The sequence below is a fragment of the Curcuma longa genome, chromosome 11 (assembly GCF_044706935.1).
Source record: "Curcuma longa cultivar G26 ecotype Majalengka, Jawa Barat chromosome 11, ITB_CL_G26_1.1, whole genome shotgun sequence".
Taxonomy (NCBI): domain Eukaryota; kingdom Viridiplantae; phylum Streptophyta; class Magnoliopsida; order Zingiberales; family Zingiberaceae; genus Curcuma; species Curcuma longa.
The window spans coordinates 7,148,267-7,168,507 of NC_133871.1; the positions used below are offsets into that span (position 1 = coordinate 7,148,267).

General features: G+C 37.1%; 3 protein-coding genes across 4 annotated transcripts; 1 reads left to right on the top strand and 2 right to left on the bottom strand.

Moving 5' to 3' along the window:
• Positions 1–386: 386 nt before the first annotated feature.
• On the bottom strand, positions 387–4,965 carry LOC141839394 (membrane-anchored ubiquitin-fold protein 4-like). Its single transcript, XM_074727133.1, has 4 exons — positions 4,827–4,965; positions 4,573–4,732; positions 2,199–2,369; positions 387–802 (listed from the first exon to the last, which is right to left on the bottom strand). The coding sequence occupies exons 2-4, from the start codon at positions 4,700–4,702 to the stop codon at positions 747–749; spliced, it is 357 nt and encodes a 118-aa protein (XP_074583234.1). The 5' UTR covers positions 4,703–4,732; positions 4,827–4,965; the 3' UTR covers positions 387–746.
• An 869-nt stretch (positions 4,966–5,834) lies between these two features.
• LOC141839425 (putative catabolite repression protein creC) lies at positions 5,835–15,331 on the top strand. Its single transcript, XM_074727167.1, has 11 exons — positions 5,835–6,056; positions 6,155–6,469; positions 6,542–6,650; positions 6,727–6,829; positions 10,813–10,900; positions 10,989–11,072; positions 12,582–12,678; positions 12,778–12,865; positions 13,374–13,479; positions 13,545–13,637; positions 14,911–15,331. The coding sequence occupies exons 1-11, from the start codon at positions 5,910–5,912 to the stop codon at positions 15,271–15,273; spliced, it is 1,593 nt and encodes a 530-aa protein (XP_074583268.1). The 5' UTR covers positions 5,835–5,909; the 3' UTR covers positions 15,274–15,331.
• Positions 15,332–15,433: 102 nt separating this feature from the next.
• Positions 15,434–20,077, bottom strand: LOC141839426 (exosome complex component RRP45A-like). 2 transcript variants are annotated; one of them, XM_074727169.1, is made up of 12 exons: positions 19,865–20,077; positions 19,514–19,759; positions 19,301–19,438; positions 18,945–19,154; positions 18,702–18,797; positions 18,506–18,620; positions 18,222–18,302; positions 17,924–18,112; positions 17,166–17,431; positions 17,042–17,082; positions 16,066–16,300; positions 15,434–15,758 (listed from the first exon to the last, which is right to left on the bottom strand). In XM_074727169.1, the coding sequence occupies exons 3-11, from the start codon at positions 19,417–19,419 to the stop codon at positions 16,095–16,097; spliced, it is 1,323 nt and encodes a 440-aa protein (XP_074583270.1). In that variant the 5' UTR covers positions 19,420–19,438; positions 19,514–19,759; positions 19,865–20,077; the 3' UTR covers positions 15,434–15,758; positions 16,066–16,094. The 2 variants fall into 2 exon arrangements, with proteins under 2 accessions (XP_074583270.1, XP_074583269.1); XM_074727168.1 differs by having other exon boundaries at positions 19,831–20,077.
• Between the last annotated feature and the right edge of the window lie 164 nt (positions 20,078–20,241).

Genomic DNA, 20,241 nt, shown 5'->3' on the forward strand with positions numbered 1-20,241 from the left:
AAGAGTCGACAAGCTATGCAACTTGTAAAGAAGAAGCCTACTGTTGTTGGAGGATTCTATTGTATAAGACGACAATCTATACCCCCCTTTATTTGGTTGTCTCTTGAGATTAGTTAGTTCACATAAATGCATTGGGTTACAGGTTCTCATCGACTCAAGACTATTGTACATGGTAGTTGAGGTGGATGATGACTCTGTAAAAGGTATTAAATTAAATATATGCCTCAATAATACTCATGTGAAATTATATGATAACTCTGAGAAAGAGTTTGAATTTTATACCAGCAGTGAATGTCGGTATACCACACTACTTGTTCGCCAAATTCTTTACTTTCGTTAACGTCTAGCATTCGGTGTTCCTTCAAATTATGAAGTAAACCAATAAGTTAACTTTTGTCTAGGCTTTTCAGAACTCCATAGATTCTTCTCCTCCATCAGTCATGCTCCAATGCTTTCGAGAGCCAAATTACTGTGTAGCTAATGCAACTAATATACAGATATATTGCCAGAAGAACTGGAGATACAAAGAAGACAAACCTAGGATGAAAGACAACATCCCACATTTCTGATTAACCCTGCTTCAACACAGGCATAGGCATACCCAACCTGGATTGCGCACGACGACAATCAAACAAGGATGCAAGTGAAACCACACATTGGCCTGGCCTCTGTGGTGTGTGGTCACCGCAAAACCGATCAAGGATAAGTCATTGCTACCAGCCATGAAATCTGAGACGCTCCTAGCTCTACAGTATAGTGCACGAACAGGTGGTCTTCTTCGACAACTCGTCAACCTTCTTTTCTGGTGTTGTTTGTGAACGGGTAATTAGTGAAAAGTGCACATTTGAAGGGAAAAATTGCAGTAGCATATATCATTCACAAAATAATAATAATAATAATAATAATAATATCCTACAGTAATTAGTGCTGACTTGGCAGTTTTACAAAGAGAATGCATAATAATAAAAAACAGACCAGACCACCACTTGGACCCAAAAAAGGAACCGGATGTTTCTTTCTCTGAAAAAAGCAAAACTGGATACTTCTTCAAGTTGGGTAAGTTCGCGTTGGTGTGGCCAATAGACTTAGCTGAGATAATGATAGGCCCACATGAGGTTCGACCAATTAAGCGACCTGTCTAACCATTGAACTAGTGATCCGGAGCTTGGAGTTTGGTTGGTTTGGTTTCTCATTTGGTTTTTATAACTATGGAGGAATGTATAAAAATGTATTATGCACTATGATTACATCAACTAAAAAGAATTCCTAACTATGGAGGAATGTATAAAAATGTATTATGTACTATGATTCCGTCAACTAAAAAGAATTCCAAACTGTTGGGGAATGTATAAAAATGTATTATGCACTATGATTACATCAACTAAAAAGAATTCCTGCCAGTCAGTATAAGTTTGACAATAACAATAATAAAAAGAATTGTTGCAATAAGCACATATATGCCCTTTTTTATGTCCTTGTAACAACTCTTTTAGAATTTTTTCTGCTTGCCATACAAGTCTACACTCAATAATCACCATAAGAATAGTTATTCTCTAAATTGTATGTTCTTTTTAGTCTTCCTAACAATTTTTAAAACTATTTTTTTCGCCATGCTTTACGTGATGATTTAAAAATCAATCCAGCAAATTAGCCATTTCCAGTGCAACCCATTCTACTGGTAGGCAAGATTCCACAGATCTTTATCTTACAAAACAAATTACCCTTGAAATCTTCAGCTAGTGTTGACCTGAGTCATTTTTTTATACTGGGTAAAAACTAAAATCTCATTCTTAGTTTCCTCAATCAACAGGTAAAGGTCCCCTTCAGTTTAATACCAAATTAAATGAAATTCCATTTCTGACCTCTTGAAAAGGCCATCAACTTTTATATGATATTGTATTGTTTAGGAGTTGATTTTGACTCTTAAAGACTTCGTACTAGCTTAATTTTTCAACTTAAAATGGAAAAAAGGGGCGAAGAACTCCATTTAATATTTAACCACAATGGGATATCCTCTTGATGACAACAAAAGAAGAGCAGCATTTGATGTTTCTCCTTTTATGTTGATTATCAATTGTACCACTAAAATAAAAGCAACTTAATGCATATAATTAAATAAATTACATAAGAAACTAATCCAGAGATACTAGTTTAGCATCTGGGAGGATCAAAAAGATGACAAACAATAATAGGCTTACCTGTTTTAACTTTACTTGACGATGGTTGGACAACAACATGCATGGTGATAAACCCACCAGGAATTTCATCAAAAGGTGATCTGCACTGAGCAACTGTTTTGTTGTTCTCCAATATCTTGCCGCTACATATCAGCTTCACATCAGTAGCAACCCTTGGTATGATCTTCTTATCTAAATGAGTTGGAGGAATAAATCACTTATGAGCAGAAAAACATGAAGCTCCAATAAGACAGCAAACAACTAATTCACCTAGTCAATATGAAATGATAAAAATATGAAGAACAAGCTCCCATTTGCATCTGTGACAAGATATTTAATCTTGCAAAAATAAAAGCAACATAGAAAGGAAAATAAGACATTTTGAGTACTGAAAATTTTTCTGGACGTAATCATTGAAGCCTTGGCGCAACGGTAAGGTTGTTGCCATGTGACCTAGAGGTCACGGGTTCAAATCCTGGAAACAGCCTCTTGCCAAAGGCAAGGTAAGGATGAAATCCTTTCCCCGGACCCCGCATGGCGGGAGCTTCGTGCACCGGGCTGCCCTTTTAATCATTGAAGCATGATGAAAATTCCACAAGCTTTTTGACTACTATGATTCGACTAGAACATTCATATAATACAAGTCAAACTTGCCATAAACATGGAGGGAAAAGAGAAAAAGCAGATGAAAAATTCAATGAGTTTGACATTTGTAGCTTATAATTTAGTAAAACAGAATCTTTGGTAATGTATAATCATTAGATTTAAAGCCAAATGAGATATATTTTGGAATAAGATAACAAATGTAATAAAATATAGGACTAGTAAAATTTACTTTTTAAATAATGAAGTAATCATGTACATGCTAAACCAAAATACATCCCAAGAAATGTTAGGGGTAAAATTAACAGTTTGTGCCATAAATAAATTAACAACCTACTAATACTTAAACAGTAAATCAATAATTCGCTCAAATGGAAAATAAAATAAAATACTCATTTAAACAGAGAATTAACTCTGTCCTCATAGCCACCTTCATCACAACCTTGATCTAGTATCTATGGCTCCAACAATGTTAACCTGCTTCCTGTTCTACCTTCCCTTGTTGTCCCTTGCATCTCTGATGAAGTGCCCAAAGCCTCAAAGGTATCAGCCTGCTCTCGCCTCCAGGGCGCCACAATTTCTGTAGGCAAATCATAGGATCTTCCAATCCATGGTTTCCATTTACACATGAAGTCAATCAGGAGGCAATCAAGCAAAAGGCATCGCTGAGTCATTGCTATTTTGTTGTATCCTTGGCAAAGAAACAATGGTCATAGACTATGCCAATGCCAAGCCAATAATAGGAAAGATCTTGTTGATCCTGCCATGACTGCTACCTACACGTTTTTCTTTCATTCTTTCCTCTCCTCAATTATTGAATTGTTGTTGGCTGCTATCTGCATCGATTCATATGTCATGCTGAGATTTGTCATCCCCACCCAAAGCCATTTGCACCATGCTTCATGTGATGGAGAATGCCAATGCTGACATCACAGCTAACACCAACCCTTCCCATCCCCTCATTCGATGTGTAACCACGGCTTGCAAGTGGCTTCCGCCTTACTCGGTTTTGGGGATACCAATGCCTTTTGCCTCAACATCGACCTGACATATGACAACTTGCAGAATCCAGGGCAAGAGAGTGTGATTCATATAGAAATTCAGTGGGAGGTGAAGCAATGCAAGAGTTGCATGGACAAAAAAAAAATAAATAAATAAAGGAAGAGAGGTGGGAAGAGACACAAAGCGACATGGGTTGAAGCAACTGTTATTGGACTACTGTGAACATAACGTTTAAATTTCTCAAGAGGCATGCATTTATGGTCTTCTTTTATAATATGTGCAGATACTCGAAATAACTATTAGGAAAAGATAAATTGCAATGAGAATATAAAATTAAGCTTCTTCCCAGTAGTTAGTAACCTGGAAATTAGAATATTTTTCTGGATTCCATCGATTAGGAATTTGCTTGTGTTGGAAGTTCTAATTGTCTACTAGATATTGGGGGTTATTGTGTAAATCACCATCACGAAACTGAGATTTCTAATTCACATCAAGCAATATGGTATTACACACTATATACAACGCAAATTGCAATATCCTATAACTAAAAGAGATACACCAACACGTGATACTCTGCAATACTCAGTTCAAACTAACAACAACTGAAATTAAGTTTGCAGTGTAGAAAAATCAGCATCCTACCTGCAGTTCTTTTTTCTGTAACTTTCAGACGACGAATACTCATCGGTATAAAAGAAGAAGAGCAAGAGATTAAGATCCACCCTTGTCCTCAGCCAAAAGATCAAGGAAACAAGCGTAGCAACCAAGAAAAGTAATTGATGCAACATACCGCGCGGCCACTCGGAGATTATCCTTTCCTTGAGCATCGCAACAGTCGAGGAAGCAGCGTAGCGGATCGGACCGATGTCGGAGCCATCATAAAGGCGGAACTTGAGCTCGACCAGATCCTCCTCCGGCATTTCTCGTCTCCGATCCGCCCCCCAATCACCCTAAAAAAACAAACAAACAAATAAACTACAAACAATTCCCTAATCCGTCCCCTCGAAGGTCGATTCCGAAGCGCAAGGGAGCCAAATAGCGCACCTTTCACGGCAGAATCGAGCAGGAACCCCAGCGATCGAGGAGCGAAAGCAATCGAATCCAAAGGGAAAAGGATCGGAGCTCAAATAAGCATCGTAGGGCGGCCGGAGGAAGAAGCGAAAGCAAAGTTGCCAAAACCAAATCGAAATCCGATAAATTAAAGAGCTACAGTTTCACGGTTATTAAATTAAATAAAAGAATTGCCAAAATTAGAGAAAAATTTGAGCATCGTGGCGAGTCGCCCAACGACGTGTTCGCCTCGCAACCTCCCTGTCCGCACGCGGGTGCGCCACGTGGAGATATATTGTGGAGCGACCGCATGCGAAGACTCCTGCGCCTCTTGGTGATGCTTGCCGACACATCGGCCGCTGTCGGTTATTGGTCAGACCGGGACACGTCAGCCACTGTTGACCGTTGTTATGGTTGATTGACACAAATAAAATAATAAATTATAAATCATCAAATTGATAAATTGCATACTATTTTTATAAAAAAAATGAATCAATTAATTAATAAATTTTTTTACATAATTTGTTTAAAATTTCTTAAATTAAGCAATATATTAATAGTCGATTATTAAACAAACTAATATTTTAAATTAAATAACTAACATACTCATATTTTTATTTATTTGATTTAAAAAATATATTTGATAATATGTAATTTAAAAAGGAAGGAGGGGTATTTTAGGAAATTGATGTGTTCGATTCGCGTGACCCGGTCAAAGCCACGTCGACGAGAGACAGGTCATCGTCACATCGTATCTCGCATATCCATCTCCGCCGAACATCACTCTCTATTTACGATCATCCCTTTTCGACGGCCGTGATCTCTCGGCCATATTTATCCAATTCTTTTCCTTCTCTCTCCCGCCCCTGCCCCTTCTCACCGTGGTCGGAGATCGCAGAAGGAATCCCGCCGGGAGCGGCCGGAGAAAGTCCTCCTCCACCGTCTTCCTCTGCGATCCCTGTACTTTCCGATTCACCCCTCGCATTTCGTCGTCCGAGTCGAAGCGCGGAAGAGTGGGGCATGATCCCAAGGACGCTGCCTCCTCAGTGATCCCTAATTGCCCCGAAGCCTTGGACCATGTCTTCACCGTCGTCCTCATCAGTACCTTGTTCTCCAGCGCCGAAGAGATTTTTTAAGACGCCGGAAGGTCGCTACGACCAAATCCATGAGAAGACATACCCAGCCTCCGCCCTACACTGCGCCCATGGCAAGCCGGTGTCCCAGGTGGCTTTCTTTAAAATTTTAGGGTTTTATTCTTTTCTTTCCTTCTCATTTGTTGACTGTTCTCCATAAAGGTTTGATCTTGACGCATTTATTGGCAGTTGACAATTGCGTACCTCAAGGAGAAACCAACGGCGGAACAAAACCAGGCGGCTCCGTTAGCATCGAATTCAGGATCTAGGTCTGTGTCTTCTAGATTTTTAGGGGTCGCCAATGGGGGCCGGTCGCTAAACCTTGTTGGCGGAAGTGGTATCGGTAGAGTAGCATTGGCCAACTGCAGGACGGCTGGGTTTGATGGGGCAGCTGTGGAATCGAGTACCTCGACTGAATTGCCAAATTACCATGGAGGTGGGGCGTTCTTAATTTACAATGTTGCAGACACTTTGTTTGTCAGTGACCTCAATTCGAAAGAGAAGGTGTTGAACTGTTTGATGCATTCAGTTTTTTGGTTGTTATTTTTGTGTGTTTCTTATTATTCTTTGTGTCAGGATCCCATCAAGGCCATCCAATTCAGCAATTCAAGCCCTGTTTGCCATGCATTTGATGCTGAGGCCAATGATGGGCATGATTTGCTCATCGGGCTGCAGTGTGGAGATGGTTGGTTCGGTCAATCATAATAGTCTGAGTTTTTTAGCTAATTTTTACACTAATATTTGCATGCATGATGTTGTAGTCTACTTGGTATCACTGAGGCAACAATTACAAGATACAGGAAGGAAGATGGTGGCAGCTCAACATTATTTCTATTATAATAAGGATGGAGCAACTAATAACAGGCATGCCTTGCATTTGATCCACAAAGTGACATTTGTTCAAGCATTATTCATTCTTGACTCATTGATCATGTTCTCATCTTGATAATAATTATGGCAAAAATTTTGGCAATTATCCTTATATGTTTCCTTATTTTTCTATTACAACCAATGTAATTTTCAATGTTAGCCTCTATGTTTTATATTTCTTTTCTTTTTGTTTCCCTATCATTAGTTTTACTGATTAAATTTATCAATGATCTCATGATGCCTTTCTTAAAAAGGAAATTTTCATAAACTTTATGGTATTTTGAGAAAAAAAAACCATGTTTCTTCATTCATATTGGCAATGAAAATTTCTTTTTATCTTATGATCTAACATATTCTTAAGAAAGTAATAAGACTAGCAGGAAGATCATAAACATAGACCAACCAAGAATGTCAAAGTCTCTATATCATATGCACTATTGTGTTATGCTTTTCTCTAGCTTGTTATGAACAAGGTTGTCTCCGATAAGACTGTCTTTTTTCTCTAAGATATTTGAAAAGTCGAAGTTTTTAATAGCCCTTTTCTAGGTTCATTTTTTCACTCACTTTCATAGGATGTCTTTTTGCTTTTACTTCATTTATACCCATTCGAAATGAATTTTTGGCCTAACATGTATTGCTCATAAAGGAGTCATATAACAGAAGGAAAAGTATTTTTAAAAACCATAAAAATATTGTTCCAAAAATTATGGATCAATGCTAGAGGAAAGTAGAGCTGGTAATATTAGACATAATTCGACTAACAATCTGACCCAAAATACAATTAAGAGATAAAATTCCAAAAATGAGACAACGCAACCCAAATATATAGATGGGATGACATGAATTGACCAGTTTATGAAGATAATTTATTTTAGAAAATATTAATAACTTTCATGTAATATAACTTAATTCTTTAGAAAATTTAGTTAATATTGTAAAAAAAAATATTTTTTGATAAATATATAAATTTTTGTTGACCTAATGACATGGCCCCTATATGACAATTAATACGTTACGACATGAATTGCCACCCCTACTTCATAGGTACTTCTTTGGCTTTTTCTTTTCCTTTGAAATTAAGTAACTAAAATTATAGAAGAAATGTCGTATGTTGAAAATTTTTGTTATATAGTATATTTCTAGTTTCATTTTGGAGAAAATGGACAAATATGAACTTCTCAATGATATTTGTATGACAAGAAGATCATGTATGTTAAGTGTTTTTAGTTCTAATATCCTGTTTATAAAGCCATTCAAATTTCTGTATATTGATTAATTTCTTATTAATGTAATATCCAAGGCAAGTTATAGAGCTTTACATTATTTTATTAAATATTCTAACTATTGAAATTTATTGGTCCATGACACATATGTTCTAGGCAAATGGGTAGAATAATATGCTTTCTGTTTTCAAGCTTAGGGTGGTCTGGGTTCCTATCTTGATTTAAAATCTTGCTTTGTATTGATATCAATCTTTGGTCAATCAATATACAATCTTGGAACAAGGTATAGATAGGTGTTCATGGAAGATCTAGTGTTGCAAATAAACAGACGCTTTAGAATAAGCTAGTTCGTTGGATCAACATACGATATCTGAACAAGGTGTAGGTAGGTGTGCATGGAAGATCTAGTGATGCAAATAAATAGACCAGTTTAAAATAAACTAGTCCATAAATAAATCTATTCGTCTGAAAAACTTTTTTGTTTATGCTTTTATTATTTCTAATCCACTAATTTCCTTGAGTTTTATTGAGATTAAAATATTATAAAATTGTGCAAATGAGACCTTTATTTCACTGTTACAATCATTTACGCAATAATGCACTTTTCTTGTTCTCATATTCTCTCTTCTCTCATGCAATATCACCAATCAAAGCACATCACTTTATCGTGTTGTGTTGATTTCTTTATCCATTAACCTTAGATGCTGATTTCACCTATAAAAATAATTAAATTGTTTGTTGGGAATCTAGATTGACTAAATGTTTAAAGCATCATTCAGAGTTTGGATACCAGTCAATAGCTAGAACAATTTTTGATAGTGTCATGTGAACATGTTACCTCAGGATGCCGATGGCAATGATCAAGATGAGGGAGGAGGAATCAAGGAGACATGAGGGAGGAATCAAGGAGAAGAGAGGGAGGAATCCAGATCTTGGCTCTAGGTGGAATTGAGAAGATAGGAGGGAAAAATTCATGTTTTCCATGAGAAGGTTTTCGTACTTGTCTCATTGGAGTTGGAGGAAGAAGACAAAGCTGGAGGAAGCCTCACATTATGTGAAATCCTCACCTTGCCTTGTCACAATTGTCGACTACACCTCATCTTGTCGAGGAAGCATCAGTTTTGGACCGCCAGTACATTGAGAAACCATTAGACACTTCCTCACTGCCCCTTGTCTTGCAGAGAAAGACTCACTACTCTTTTACCTCTTGTATTGTAGAGAAAGGATTGTCTCAATCCATTATCTATGCCAGTCAGTGGCGGAACAATGAGTTTCACTTGTTGATTAGCACGAAAGGGTATTTTAAATTTTGGATTGAGTAAAAATCAAGTAAAATGAATGTTGCATTCTCCTCTCAGTTTGTTCAACCAGGGGCTATATATGGAGGTAGAGTGTAGTTTTCACTCTCCAGTCTTTGCCACGTACAAATTATATCCTCGATACCCATTCTCAAGTTGTGGGAGATGGTGGGATGGGATGGGTCAAGACTCAAGACAGGGATACACACACTGCAATATTGACATACATCAACAAAGCTATAGATTTTTGAGTTTCATCTTTTCATTTCATCCACACCTATCCATGCTACAAGGAGGGCTGGTGTATGTTCTAGTGTCAAGTTATTTTAAACCAAGCCTAACCCTTGCTCCATTCCCTAAGATTTGATAGGAACGCTAAATGCCAATTACCGTGTTGCATCAGCATTCTGGAATTATCAAGCAGCTCAACCGTAGCCCTCAAAATCATTTTTTACTGAATCTGGTGAACCTTTAGTCATACACTTGCAAGATGGACATCTTGTTTTCTTGCCAGTTGCTCTATTAGCTTTATTTTATTAGTGAAAGCAAAGTTTGAGCATTTGAGTTGGAAAAATTTAGAGAAAGAAATAGCAACCAAACCAATCCCCAACCACCTTCAACTACTAAATGAACCTTTTTCTGTTGCGATCATGTCAGCATCTAGATTCTCTAATTTTCACCAAACAATATATACTACTATATATTCCTGTATGTTCCACCTGATTCAGTCAGTAGGGAACCACCTGAATTCAGCAATGTAACTATCAGACTTTCAGTCTCTTCGAGATCAGTTAGTGCTAGCAAGTGGTACGATGCTCTTTTGAACCATGGTTCTAATGAAGATGAAATGTAAGAAAAGATCAAAGAGTTTGGTCAATTGGGAAGGGTACTTTTAGATATAATAACCAGTGAGAGGAATCAACAGCTACCAGCAAATTATGTGGCCTTTGCCAGAGGAATCTGGATGTAGCTTAAACAGCTATGTAAAATGTGTTGGGTGATCCGATGAAGGATTTTATATGGGCTGACAAGTTCAGTTAATGTTTTTGATGGGGCTTACTGATTGATTTTTTTTGTTCTAAAACAGAAGTTTATTTCCAAGTGACTTAAGTATATAAACAAGTGTATATTTAGTATACAAACTTGCATGCAAAACTTGTCTGAAGCTTTATGATTAAGTTAGCTTGTTTGCGTTCCTATACAACTAGCTTAGGCCCTTAAGAATACACATCACTTTGTTGAAGATGAGCATTTCAAGTAATGGTGATCTGTGGCAAATATACTGAGAAGATAAGTTTCTTCTTTTGTATTCACATCAATTTGCTTCTTAGTTCTTCATGCCTTGTTGCTGGAAACCCAAGGAATTATTTGTTATACATGTATTGTTTTCTATTATGCTCTGATTGCTTTTCTGTATTTGTGTTTTCTTTTAAAGCCTACACCATTGTTCATGCAGCCGGTGCACTTGCATGGCATGGGTACCTGGACATATAGGCACTTTCGTTGTTGGTCATGCAGACGGTAATATATATGTATACGAAAAGGTGGATGATTATCTATAGAAACCTTAACATCATGTACGTCCAATTATGTTTGGAATAATCATAAAACCTGTTTCTTCATTTCCTTCAGAACAAGGAAGGAACTTCTGATAGCTCATTTCCTGTAATCAAGGATCAAACTCAGTTTTCTATTTCTCACACACGCTCAAGTAAGGTAATGAAACTTTTTAGAGTTTTCACTTTTAGCTTGGTCATGCAACTATGTTGTTGAGATTGAAATCTGTCTAACTCAAGTTTTCCATACTGTATTTCTTGACATCAACCTCATAACTCAAGTAGTATTGGTTTGTAAAAATCCTGAATTTTGACATCTATAGTTCATTCAAACTCAGCTTGTAAATGCTAGCATTTGCGATTTGTGGGTTACAACATGAAGTTCGCTACTTACAAAAATAGAACATGTTGAATGTTATGAGTTTGTATAAACTTGAATGGGATAACCGAACGTGACAATCAGGCATGGTCTGATTAAACATGGGAATGAAACAGTTGATAATAATCAACATTATATTTCATAGAGAACTGAAGAACTGCATCTGTATGTATACATGTATATGTTATGCTTGTGTCTGTGCAATCCAACATAATACCAAATTATTATGAAAATGTAACAACATGAATTGAAACTACATATCAACTGTTTATTTGAAGACTCATCTCAAGCTGGAGCCATACATCAATCAATGTCCAACTCATATCATAAAATAAAACCACAATTGGTAAAACAAGATGTACCACTGAGCCTCAGTGGTTTGAAGTTGAAGTTGCCAACCTGATCTATGCTTTAAAAGAAAATAATCTTCATAACTTAACTCTTAACTCCTTTCAAACTGAAGATACCACATAAATCTGAAATTTGCAAAGATGGAGAATTTTTTCTGAAGGATTGAAATAAATGAGATATAGAAATAGTAGAGATGTAATTTCATTCTGATAAATAAAGAGAATATACTGGATGAGAAATTGTTATGGTTGTGATACTTACTGGAGAGAAAAGGCTGATTATACATGGAGAGAGATGGTAGCTAATCTATCTTTAAAGTTCCAAACATTGGAGAGAACTGATGCGACTTGTGGGGAGAAGTGAAATTAAGATTTTAAGACCTAGTTGTGGAGGATGCATGTGAAGGAGAATAGTGAACTTAAAGAGGATGAAATGACAATAGAAGAGGAGGTATCTGGTGGAGGGGAGGTTGTAAGTAATAAAGAGGGAGACGTGGAGTTGAAGTGGAAAAGATTCGATCTAGGTTGCTGCCAAGTTGAGAATAATAAAGCACTATATTCGACAGAGAATTAAAGACTTGCATCAATATATAGGACATCGATCCAATAAAGTTAAACTAATTTGGTGAGATTATTAACTATCAACTATATAGACATTCTAGTGCAGTTCTCAATTACTACAAGTCAGATGTTATATGCATCTTTTGTTCACTAGCATAGCAAAATATATCTAAAAACTTGAGGATCATGAATTTTGTTATTTTTGAGTCTGCCAAGTTGCCAGCATATTTGTTCTCTGCTCAAATGTCACAGCACAGCAAATTTTAATTAGGTGATAAATGAACTGTTCCTTCAAAACAATTAATCTACTTAAAAGGGATATCTTTTTTTCCCCACTCTTTGTTTGCTCAATTACACTGACTAATGTGCTTGCTCGTAGAGCAATCCAGTTGCTAGATGGCATGTTTGTCATGGTTCAGTAAACAGCATATCATTCTCAGCTGATGGAGCTTGTATGGCCACTGTTGGCAGAGATGGTAATTGTTTGACATATGAATAACAAACCCTGTTTCCTTATCTCTTGTACCTGTTATTTATAAAGTATCCTATACGATGAAAGAGCAGAATCCTTGTAGGTTGTTTACGAGTATTTGATTTTGCCAAAGAGCTGCTATTATTCGGAGGGAAAAGTTATTATGGTGCCTTGCTATGTTCTTCCTGGAGGTACCTTTTGTCTTTCTTTGATTAATGTTGCATCCAAAACTTGATTTGGCTACTCTAGCAATTTCTATGCCATGAAAAAAAAATCACCTTTGATTTTGGTTCTTAAATTGTTGTAGCTGTATCATTCTTCATCCCACAAGTCTTGCATTGTTTTGTAGTGCTGGAGCATTTTAACTGGTAGGAAATAATTCTTTTGACAGTGTAACATAAATCTGTTTAATTATTTTTTCTATGCATTTGTGTCCCTCTTACTTGGCTGTCTGACTATTGTGCTTGATTTAGAATCATGGCATGCATCATTTAAAGTTCCATTAGCTACAGTCACTTCATTTATTCCATGTGCTGCATCATGTTTGGCACAAAAGCATAATTGTACTGGATTGCACATTATCTTATTAATCATGTTACAAAAATCATTTGATACACATATTTCACTAGTTAAATATGGACTCAGTATTTTACTGCTTGACTTTAAGAAATTGATTTATGAAATAATATGCTGTTTTAGTTCTGATGGAAAATACATATTGACCGGAGGTGAAGATGATCTTGTACAAGTTTGGAGTACAGAGGAGCAAAAGATAGTAGCCTGGGGAGAAGGGCATAATTCATGGGTAACGTTTTGGTCCTAAGTTGCCCACATTTTTTTCTAATTGTTGAAAACCTTGTACATCGGCAGATAAGTGGAGTTGCTTTTGATTCATATTTGCAAGCGCCAAATTCAGAAGCGGCAGAACAAAACGCAGTCTATCGTTTTGGCTCTGTAGGTCAGGTAATGATTCTGAAATTTAAAGTTCAAAACAAATTTTTTTGTAATTGCTCCTTAGTATCTACTTTAGAGGAAAGAAATAAAGGAACAGAGGTGATGAAGGGAGGAGAGGACGGGAGAGAAGACAGTTTCCTTTGTTTGTCTACTAATAACAAAACATGTAGAGAATTGGTCTTTTTCATCACTTTTCGAATCTTAAGCCCCTCTTTTGTCCACTTTTGGACAGAACCAAAAGTAAGGATAGAAGCTCCAAGTTGCTCCCTTTCGCAGGCTTACTTTTTATTCTTCTGCCTAAGTAGACAAGGGAATTTGACTCCTTTCCATCTTCTTTGGCTTCATTTCCCTCAAGTAGGCACACCATAGTGTTTCTTTGATGTATCATTGGCATGTTCATGAAAATAATTTTTAAAAATGAAAGCTCCTGCATCGGTATCCAATGTCATATTAAGAAATTCTGCAAGCCAGTAGAAGCACTGTTACATTCGAAAAATGCTAGATATAACAAATCTTATAGCAATTGAAGATAAATGGTCTCAGTGGACAAATGCTAGATATAACAAATCTTATAGAAATTGAAGATAAATGGTCTTAGTGGGCAAGATTCTTTTAATGCATGTGTGGAAATACCATCTCTTTCGAGATGGATACAACAACCCAATAGAGTTCGAGTACTTTGACAGTTTCACCCAGCCATTAACTTTCTGATTCTATTGAATTTTTTTTTGACAATTCATTAGATATTAATTATTGAATGGGAATTTTGGCGCAACAGTAAAATTATTGACATATGGTCTTGTGGAAATAATTTATTGCAATGCAATGTAAGATTACATATAATAGAGATTTACCATATCCGAAGAGATCATGACACCAATATCATCGAACCCCATTCGGATGGGATGGGATGATATCAAAACCACGGACTTTAGTGAGAACTAGGAAGATGAAGTTAGTCAAAAGCTTGACTTGAATATAGCCCCCCCATTTAAGTATTTCAAGGGGTTTTGGATACTTCAATTCCACAATAAGAGGATTTCTCCATGACTTGAACTTAATCTCTTTGATCTTGAATATTCGACCTTGTCAAATTATATTTTTCTTCTGTATCATCAATATTTTTGGTTTGGTGATTTCAACAAAGATAAGCAATACTGCCGGTTCATTCGGTAAGTTGCATGGTGAGTGATAGTTGTAAAACTAACAACATAGTGTTCTATCAACTACCACAACATTTCATTAGTCTGTTTCTCATTCAACATCCATGACAAGCTTGCAGGACAGTCAGCTGCTTCTGTGGGATCTGGCGATCGATGAACTTGCCGTGCCACTTTATGGTCCGGTTAGTGGTTCGCCAGCCACCAAGAGTGATCATTCAGCAAACGGGGATAGCGTTAGCACGACGGTTGCTATCCTACCTTCTCCGAGCATGAGCGTTGTGCCTAAAATCTCTCCTATTGCAACTCAGCGTGTACACTTGGATCCACTCTCTGGCTTGGTATTCACTAAAGCATCATTGCTGACAGTATCGCGTGAAGGCCATATCAAGATCTGGGGAAGACCTACAGACAAGGAGAACGGCCATTCTGATTCCTTGAAGTGTTTATCTGCAAAGAACAGGTCTATAGATCGCATCCATTAAGAGGTGCAACTTTCAACGCTAATCGATGTAATCGTCTTGCCAAGTTTGAGTTGCAAAAAGTGTGCTTGTACTGAAGATTCAACTACCTTTGCTGGTATGTATCAGTTTATTCTTCTTGGTTCATCACTCATCAAGCTCTGGACCAGCAGAATATTTCCAGCAAAGGCCACCAGGCAAACTTACTTAACTTGATTACAAATAACTTGATTATATTACATTAGGTATGAAATCATTATAAGTTAACCATGACTAACTGATTCAGTTGAAATAAAATTTGTTTGACCAATGAACTCAGTAGATTAGTTCAAATGTAACCCATTACAATCGCAACTGGTGTCCAAGTTTCACATGTTACAAGCTCTCGTCTTCAGGATAATCAACTGCATCCGCGAGCCTAGAGAGCTTTCATCAATTTGGATGGAAGCCATTGGCATAAGCATCAAATGGCACAGCGAACGATTGCTTTCGCAACAGCAGCAAAATGCCTGAGGAGGAAAAGGAGATATCGTTACTCTTAAGCACATCAAATCTTTAAGAAAGACTTTGAGACAAGAATAAAACATGTATATTGAGACATTTGGCAAAGCTAACAAATATTCTGTTGCAACCTAGTCACAGGAAGGAAGAATTCTAAGAGCCACAGGGTAAGGGAGAAACAAGACATACAAACAAGTTAGACCGACATTGCCAGGAATTTACACGAGAAACAATTGCGGCGGTTTTTTGAATCATTTATGCATAGAGCAATAAAGAGATGCAGATAACATGACTCTACCTAGTTTACATGACTACCTGATTAGAACTGTAGGTGTTGGATGTATTCAACTGGTAGAGGTTGATGTTCTATTCTTCTTTCTCCTTTTCAACTTCACTGCGTCTTTCAAACTTTTTGAAGTATTAGATTTCTGCGTAGCATCTGAAACAGTAACAGTTCCCGAAGTAGAAGTGGTCGTAGGGTCAGGACTACTTTCGATTGCCATGTCATCGCTAACTACTTCTTGTTCTTCCTTGACTACTGTTAGGGTACCTGCAAGATTAAAAGGTAGTTTTCCACATGTAAGGATGAAAATTTGAATGCGATGCAACATGAACTCCAAATTTTCTAATAGATAGGATCCTAACCTCCTTTTATAAACTCCAAATATAACTAAGTCATCTAAACATATCTTTATCTCTAAAAATTATAACCATCTTTTGAAAATAAAAAAGTCTTAAGATTTTAATGAAAATTTCTAAATTGATCTCTAATTAATTTCTGAACTGTCGGAATACTAAAAGAAGCTAGAAACAAATTGCAGGATGATAAGTTGGTGTACAAAATAAGTATAAACAAGAAAAGAGAAAACCAGGTCGGTTAGAGCTTGATGCCCTGGGTCCTCACTGAAATAAATTCATGACCATCAGACATAAGGAGCTATTCCATGGAAGCATCAAGAGCATTGACATTCTAAAATCCAGAATGGGTAGGGGAAAAAAAAGTTGAATTTTGTCAAAACTTGATTATTTTAACTGTGTTGTTGCAAGTTCTAAAATATAATTCTGGATCACCCTCTGTTTACCCACATCTGAGAAAAAAAGCACAAAGCATATCACTGCTCATTTCCAGCTATTCTGAAAATGCAAAGTTCAATTACTTACAAGCAAAGTGCTTATCCAAGAGAAAAAAATGGCATATTCAGCAGATTGCAATCAGCATACACAATAAAAGGGAAAAAAAAAGAGCAAACAGAGGCATCCATAAGCAAGATCTAAACACGTCTAATCGTACCAGGAACTTGACATTTTCCAACCCTCGATGGATATGGATCCCTGCAAACAGGATCATCAATTAGATTTATGACCAGTTTCATTCCTACATACACAAATTCATTGGAGCTATTTAGTGATATTACCATTTTGACGGGCCACCAACAAAAGCATCCGCATGTGTGCCACTACTGTTGCTATCTGCATTTGTAGATGTTCTAGTATCAACTTTTCTTTCATCATCTTGACTAGAACCTATATCTGGTTGGCATGCCATTTTTGCTTGATGTCCTGGCATGTCCTCGTCTTGCTTGTCCTCCATTGTAATATCTGCAACAGTAACTTGGTGCACCATTTTAGATGGATGGCGCTTAACCTTCTGTAATGCTCTTTCAGTGTTGTATACTTCTACCTAAAAAGGTTGTGAAATATCCATCTCTTATCATCGCAAGAGATTACACAAACCATAATACGGAAAATTAATCGTATAGAATGAATTTAAAATTTGTCATCTTGCACCATCTAGTGAACTCTATAGATTTTCAAAGAAAACAATCATGAAAACTAATTAAATGATATCAAACACCTCATTATTATGTATGACAACAATTCAATGTAGAGATGTATCACATGGAAAAATTATTGCAGTCAAAGAGAATAGAAGCATCCAAGATATCAGTTCAAACATTTATCTTTTCATGTTTTAAAATTGCGAAGTACAACCGTTACGAATAAAAGTAAACAAGTTATGATCTGTCATAATCAAAGAAGAAAGATATAATCACAAATTAACTAAGAGTTCTATGTATTTTTCAAACTAACGATGACAATACCATGAAATTCAAGAAAAATTAAAATGTAGCAAGTACAAGATAATACAAAAGATTAAAAAAAATCAACTCACTGCATTCTTAAGTTTACTAGTGATATCAGCAGCTTTCACAGAGGCGATTCTTAAACACTGCATGACTACACTTGTCATGACACCTTCTCCTCCTGCTTTTTGAATTGCACAAACATCGCCGTTTGAATTTATTGTAACAGTCATCTTTCCTCCCATAACAGACTCTTCTTTATGTGTTGGATCAATTACCTAAAAGATAAATATTCTACATCAACTGGGATGAAACAGAACATGAAAATTTACTAATCTAGATAGTAACTATAGAAAAGTGAAAATACTTTGGATGTTTTCACAATACCATGATATCTCCCTCATTATAAAATGCAAAAGTCACTGCAATTGGAAGATGATGAATAATCAAAGGAAGGGGTTCCACAACCTGTAGAAATATAAGCAGTATTTAATCTTCTTGCTAACAGAAGCATGTCATTCCAAAAATTAGCTATTCCAACAACATGACCTTAGGTCAAACATGTGGGCTACCTGTATCAACATTCCTTGCCTTAATTAAGCCAACAAGTGGCAAATACAACATACAACATACAACATAAGGAATGATAGATAAATCTGAAATTACTTGACCTTAGGATCATGAACAATAATATCTTGGCCATTATCTCCTCCTAATGTACATTCAGGCCTTCGAAATGTCAAAAGGGCAGCCAAGGCAGCGACATTAGCAGCATCTACTAGATTCCTAAAACATAGGAAAGACCCAGTTAGCACTTTGACTAGCAGATATCACTAATATTGACAGTGCAAGAAAAATATTTGTTACCCTCCATTATCAATAATGTGTAGATCCACTCGGATAGACCACACTAATTTGCCTGCAACAACACATAGGGACTCCATATCCACCGCCCTGCTTTCCCTGAGTAGTATTACAATTCATCAGAACATCCTATAGCAATAGAAAGTTGTGGCACATGCTATCATGCCTATGCTCAAAGAACACCGACTGTGAAACATTGACTATTTTGAGCGCGGAAAAAAATGGCTAACTAGATAGAGGGTTCACCGAAGACCACGATCTATAACACGACCAAGTTCAATAGCAGATTCTCCAGGGCGCCCTGCTTCGAAGGAAGGATCAGCCATTGGCGAAAACTCAGTGAATATAGCAAGAGTTCCTTCATTTGGTCTATCTCGATACGGTTGCAGTAGTTCAGAAGTCACATAACCCATCACATGAGTCTCACCTAGTTGCACTTCTGAAGAACCATCTTCTCTGTTGGTGAAACAAACAAAGAAACTCATGTTTTACTCAATGCCACTTAAATCATCTTGGAAAGGAAACAACAATAAAGAAATCAGTCAAAATTTTAACATAAGACAGGTATATTACAAAATGAAGGAATAGGCAGAAAGACGAACCTCCCAAACTTAATAGTCAATCGGCGGTAGTCAAAAGGGCGCCGGCCGTCTACGCGGAGATCGGAAGCGAGTGCGGTCTCTATGAACTTCCGCTCATTGACCGACATCCGCCAATCCATCGATTTCTGCTCCACCAATCTGATCAAACAGAAATCCAATTAACAGATCGAGATCATCAACACAAAACTCATGAACCAAGAATTCTAACCCTACCTCAGATCGGTCAGCCTAATCCTCCCCTGTTTGTTGATTGCCGCCGCCAATCACCGCCGCCACACACCTGGTTCCAGCCCACCGATCGAAGATCCTCACCGTCGGCAGCTCTCCTCCGACGAAAATACACCTCTGATCGCCGGCTCCTCCTTCCGTCCTTTCCTCTTTAACACGGCGAAGGTGGCGGAAGAGGGGATCTAGGGCGCGGATCAGACGAAGGAAGAAGGCTTCGGGCGGATGTCGCGACTGGAGAAGGTTTCGGGGACAGGATTTAGCGGAGAACTAGGTTCGAAGAGGAAGAGGATGCGAATCCTAACCCGAACAACTCATCGAGCAGAGGCAGTGGCAGACCGAGCTATATTGATCCGCTCTTCACGCCGCAAACGATCGATGTCAGATCTTGATGCCGAGCTGAGTTTTTGGATTATGACTTATCGGGACACGAGGAAATTTCATCTGTGCGTTTGTTATCCCTCTCCACGAACGATGTAGGCAAAAGCAATGAAAAGTAGGAGTATTTAATTTGGAATTCTGCAGGAGGATGCGATAGGGTTTAGCAGAGAATTAGGGTTCTTCAGATGCGGAAGAGAAATAAAGAAGCGGCTGGCATAGAAATTTATTATACACGTGTATATATATAATTTTATGATAAATTATCACATTAATACATTGCATATTATTTTTAAATTTTTTAAAATCAATTAACTAATATTTTTTTTACATAATTC

What these genes read in the sequence shown, in the direction of transcription:
- LOC141839394 (XM_074727133.1), bottom strand. Translation starts at nt 4,702, where the DNA reads ATGCCGGAGGAGGATCTGGTCGAGCTCAAGTTCCGCCTTTATGATGGC. An exon ending in AATCTCCGAGTGGCCGCGCG is followed by an intron (nt 2,370 to 4,572) that starts GTATGTTGCATC and finishes CAACTCATTTAG; the next exon opens with ATAAGAAGATCATACCAAGG. An exon ending in GTCAAGTAAAGTTAAAACAG is followed by an intron (nt 803 to 2,198) that starts GTAAGCCTATTA and finishes AAACAACACCAG; the next exon opens with AAAAGAAGGTTGACGAGTTG.
- LOC141839425 (XM_074727167.1), top strand. Translation starts at nt 5,910, where the DNA reads ATGTCTTCACCGTCGTCCTCATCAGTACCTTGTTCTCCAGCGCCGAAG. An exon ending in CTCACACACGCTCAAGTAAG is followed by an intron (nt 11,073 to 12,581) that starts GTAATGAAACTT and finishes GCTTGCTCGTAG; the next exon opens with AGCAATCCAGTTGCTAGATG. An exon ending in GTTTTGGCTCTGTAGGTCAG is followed by an intron (nt 13,638 to 14,910) that starts GTAATGATTCTG and finishes ACAAGCTTGCAG; the next exon opens with GACAGTCAGCTGCTTCTGTG.
- LOC141839426 (XM_074727169.1), bottom strand. Translation starts at nt 19,419, where the DNA reads ATGGATTGGCGGATGTCGGTCAATGAGCGGAAGTTCATAGAGACCGCA. An exon ending in CACATTATTGATAATGGAGG is followed by an intron (nt 18,621 to 18,701) that starts GTAACAAATATT and finishes CCTATGTTTTAG; the next exon opens with GAATCTAGTAGATGCTGCTA. An exon ending in CTAGTAAACTTAAGAATGCA is followed by an intron (nt 17,432 to 17,923) that starts GTGAGTTGATTT and finishes CAACCTTTTTAG; the next exon opens with GTAGAAGTATACAACACTGA.